The 4,532-nt window shown below is 51.9% G+C and overlaps 1 protein-coding gene across 1 annotated transcript; it reads left to right on the forward strand.

Moving 5' to 3' along the window:
• Positions 1-2,514: 2,514 nt before the first annotated feature.
• Positions 2,515-4,122, forward strand: LOC113805419 (nascent polypeptide-associated complex subunit alpha, muscle-specific form). Its single transcript, XM_070137475.1, has one exon. The coding sequence runs from the start codon at positions 2,515-2,517 to the stop codon at positions 4,120-4,122; it is 1,608 nt and encodes a 535-aa protein (XP_069993576.1).
• Positions 4,123-4,532: the final 410 nt, after the last annotated feature.

Genomic DNA, 4,532 nt, shown 5'->3' on the forward strand with positions numbered 1-4,532 from the left:
CATCCCTTTCACCATAGCAACTCTAACCAACCCTACCATTACGTGACTCGACCACAGCAACAACCACAACTACCGGCATTACCTCTCCCGCCCTAACCACCCCTACCACCACCCGCCAGCCGCCCACCACGACCACGAGAAGCCGAGCCCGGACGACCTCACGTTCCAAGACCAGGCAGCGTCGGTACTGTACGCTCGGCCACTCCGTCCAGGGAAGGAAATGGAAGGCAAAATGGGGAAAGGAAAATTGAGGGGAAAAGGAAAAGGAGGAGGAAGAGGGGGGTAGAAAATACGAATCGAAATAAAGACGAAAAGGGAGGAAGAAAGAGGAGGATAAGAAGCAAAGAAGAAAGTGAACGAAGAGAGAAAAGGAGGAGGGAGACGAAGGGAAGAGCAGCGGAACACACACCTTTTCTAAATCATTAAACTGATTGTTCCGGGTTTTATGGAGCGCAAAATTTCAAATATATAAACTCTGAATCACCAGTTCGGAAAATGGTCGATATCCAGTCTGGTAGAAATATTCTGGAAAAGTCTTCACCCTCTCGGAGACACTGTTCGAGATCTGGCAACAAGGAGACGGAGTGAATAACAATGTCTAAACCTATTGGTCTGTGAAATAGTGGATTTCATCAACTTGGAATTAGAAATTGCTGAGGGATATTGGGTTTGCTTCTTCGCTTTGCCGCGGGATGGAAACGCCTATGAAAGCAATACATCGGGAAGAAGGCGTCGGAGGGCGTGAGGGAGAGAGGGAGGGAGAGGGAGTGGGGAGAGAAAGCAGTTAGAGAAAGAGAGCACAGAGAAAGACAGAGAGAGTGGGGTAGAGTAAGAGAGCTTGAAAAGTGGAGAAAGAGAGAGAGGGAGAAAGAAAGAGAGAGAGGGGAGGGAGAGAGAGAGAGAGAGATGTTTAGAAAGGACTAAGCAGAAATGAAGGGGAGAAGGGAGAAGAGAGACAAAGTGAGAAAAGGAAGGAAAGAGGGAAGGTGCAGAGGGATGGTGAGCGAGACTGAGAGAAAGAGATAGCCAAATAGACAGACAGATTATTAGCTATCTTGTTAGCTGGCTGGGAATACGAAGAGAGAGTGAGAGAAAGGGGGGGGGGGAGAGGAGAGTGAAGAAAGGAGAAAGATAAAAAGAAAGGGGGTAGGCAACAAAACAAGCCCACACAAACACATAAACGAAAACAATGACCACCGGAAAATAAAAAAGTGAGAGAGAGAGGGAGAGGAAGAGAACAAGTCGGCTAAAAGGATTAAATGAACCCCAAAAGTTAGGAAGGACCTTCCTCCCTCTCCCCCCCCCCCCAAAAAAAAAAAAAAAAAAAAAAAACTACAGCTATACATGTATGAGCTCCGAGCGGGCAGCCAAAAGTCTAATACTCGATGTAATTCCCTTGTAAATCGAGGAGGACTAAGCAAAGGCTTTCAAAATTGCGTATCATTTAGCTTTCTTATCAGAACGGAGTCAAAAATAACGAGTCAGTTAAAGAAGGGAATGAATGAAAAAAGATAGTATGAACATCCCTTATTTAAAGTTAATTATGTGTGTTGTACTGTAATATACATACACACACACACACAACACACACACACACACACACACACACACACACACACACACACACACACACACACACACACACATATATATATATATATATATATATATATATATATATATATATATACGTGTGTGTGTGTGTGTGTGTGTGTGGTAGTATTATTATTGTGTATATATATATATATATATATATATATATACATATATATATATATATATATATATATATATATATATGTATATATATATATATATATATATGTGTGTGTGTGTGTGTGTGTGTGTGTGTGTGTGTGTGTGTGTGTGTGTGTGTGTGTGTGTGTGCATGATTAGTAGGATAATAAAGACTGACAGAATTCTAGATCCACCTTTTTGAGAGAGAGAGGCAGATATGATGTATGTGTATCTATACATATGTGTGTGTGTGTGTGCGCGCGCGCGTGCGTGGGTGTATGCATGTGTGTGTGTTTATATATACATATATATATATATATATATATATATATATATATATATATATATATATATATATATATATATATATATATGTGTGTGTGTGTGTGTGTGTGTGTGTGTGTGTGTGTGTGTGTATGTATGTATATATATATATATATATATATATATATATATATATATATATATATATATATATATATGAATAATATACATACATATATGTATATATATATATATATATATATATATATATATATATATATATATATATATATATATATATATATATATATATAAAGAGAGAGAGAGAGAGAGAGAAGTAAGAGAAGAGACTGAGATGAAAAGAAATGAAACGAGGGAGCGAGAGAGCAGTCGAGAGAGAGAGGCAGAAGCAGAGAAGAGACACAGACAGAGAGGAAGACCGAGACAGCAAGCGAGCGAGGTTCTCCACATTCATCACTCCTCGCTTGGAACCAAAACGGGCGTGGGGGAGGGATGTGGGTTCTCCTTCTTCCAGCGGGCGTGGGTTCCCCTCAACCCAGCGGGCGTGGGTTCCCTTCAGTCCAGCGGGCGTGGGTTCTCCTTCTTCCAGCGGCCGTGGGTTCCCCTCAACCCAGCGGGCGTGGGTTCCCCTCAGCCCAGCGGGCGTGGGTCTCCTTCTTCCAGCGGGCGTGGGTTCCCCTCAGCCCAGCGGGTGTGGGTCACCTTCTTCCAGCGGGCGTGGGTTCCCCTCAGCCCAGCGGGCGTGGGTCTCCTTCTTCCAGCGGGCGTGGGTTCCCCTCAGCCAAGCGGGCGTGGGTCTCCTTCTTCCAGCGGGCGTGGGTTCCCCTCAGCCCAGCGGGCGTGGGTGTCCTTCTTCCAGCGGGCGTGGGTTCCCCTCAGCCCAGCTGGCGTGGGTCTCCTTCTTCCAGCGGGCGTGGGTTCCCCTCAGCCCAGCAGGCGTGGGTTCCCCTCAGTCCAGCGGGCGTGGGTGTCCTTCTTCCAGCGGGCGTGGGTTCCCCTCAGCCCAGCGGGCGTGGGTCTCCTTCTTCCAGCGGGCGTGGGTTCCCCTCAGCCCAGCGGGCGTGGGTTCCCCTCAGCCCAGCGGGCGTGGGTGTCCTTCTTCCAGCGGGCGTGGGTTCCCCTCAGCCCAGCGGGCGTGGGTTCCCCTCAGTCCAGCGGGCGTGGGTTCCCCTCAGCCCAGCGGGCGTGGGTTCTTCCTTTTTCCATGGGCGTGGGTTCCCCTCAGCCCAGCGGGCATGGGTTCCCCTTAGCCCAGCGGGCGTGGGTTCCCCTCAGCCCAGCGGGCGTAGGTTCCCCTCAGTCCAGAGGGCGTGGGTTCCCCTCAGCCCAGCGGGCGTGGGTTCCCCTCAGCCCAGCGGGCGTGGGTTCCCCTCAGTCCAGCGGGCGTGGGTTCCCCTCAGCCCAGCGGGCGTGGGTTCCCCTCAGCCCAGCGGGCGTGGGTTCCCCTCAGCCCAGCGGGCGTGGGTTCCCCTCAGCCCAGCGGGCGTAGGTTCCCCTCAGTCCAGAGGGCGTGGGTTCCCCCTCGGCCAGCCTGGTGTGGGTTCCCCTCAGCCCCAGCGGGCCGTGGTTCACACCTCAGTCTGCAGGGCGTGGGGTTCCCCTCAAGCCCGGCGAGCCGTGGGTTCCTCGGCCAGCAGTAGTGGGTCCCCCTCAGCCCAGCGGGCGTGGGTTCCCCCTCGGCCTGACGGAGCATTGAGTTCCCCTCAACCCAGCGGGCGTGGGTTCCCCTCAGCCCAGCGGGCGTGGGTTCCCCTCAACCCAGCGGGCGTGGGTAACCTTCTTCCAGCGGGCGTGGGTTCCCCTCAGTCCAGCGGGCGTGGGTTCCCCTCAGCCCAGCGGGCGTGGGTTCCCCTCAGCCCAGCGGGCGTGGGTTCCCCTCAGCCCAGCGGGCGTGGGTTCCCCTCAGCCCAGCGGGCGTGGGTTCCCCTCAGCCCAGCGGGCGTGGGTTCCCCTCAGTCCAGCGGGCGTGGGTTCCCCTCAGTCCAGCGGGCGTGGGTTCCCCTCAGCCCAGCGGGCGTGGGTTCCCCTCAGCCCAGCGGGCGTGGGTTCCCCTCAGTCCAGCGGGCGTGGGTTCCCCTCGGTGGGCAGATCTGGAGGTAGTCCGGCCGGGCAGGTTTTCACCGGACGAGACTCCATTTCCGTTTTATGGAGAAGTGGAAAAACGTTATCTATGGTTTTAAGAGGTAATGCAATCATGGGTTCGAGAGCAAAACTTCTGCAGAACTTCATCCTTTTTGGGAGGATTGGGCGATTCCGGCTCCTGGAACTGCTTGATTTAAAGATAAACTTCGAGGAGGAAGTAGACATTTTTGTGTGCCAGGGGGAGAAGGGGGGGAGGGGGGGAAAGGGAGTGGTTGATATCTCTATAAATGTGTTATCGGATGTAAAGAAGCCTCGGCCTTCGTCTGCGAGGAAGTTCGGGCAGGGTGGGAGGGAGGCTCGAGCACACGCGCGTGCACTCATGCTAAGGTCTGGTTTGATGTGCGCACGCCCTTTTTCTTTAAGATTGT

The sequence above is a fragment of the Penaeus vannamei genome, chromosome 23, assembly GCF_042767895.1.
Source record: "Penaeus vannamei isolate JL-2024 chromosome 23, ASM4276789v1, whole genome shotgun sequence".
Lineage (NCBI taxonomy): Eukaryota > Metazoa > Arthropoda > Malacostraca > Decapoda > Penaeidae > Penaeus > Penaeus vannamei.

Excerpts from the sequence above, each read along its gene's own strand:
- LOC113805419 (XM_070137475.1), top strand. The coding sequence starts at position 2,515 with ATGTGGGTTCTCCTTCTTCCAGCGGGCGTGGGTTCCCCTCAACCCAGC.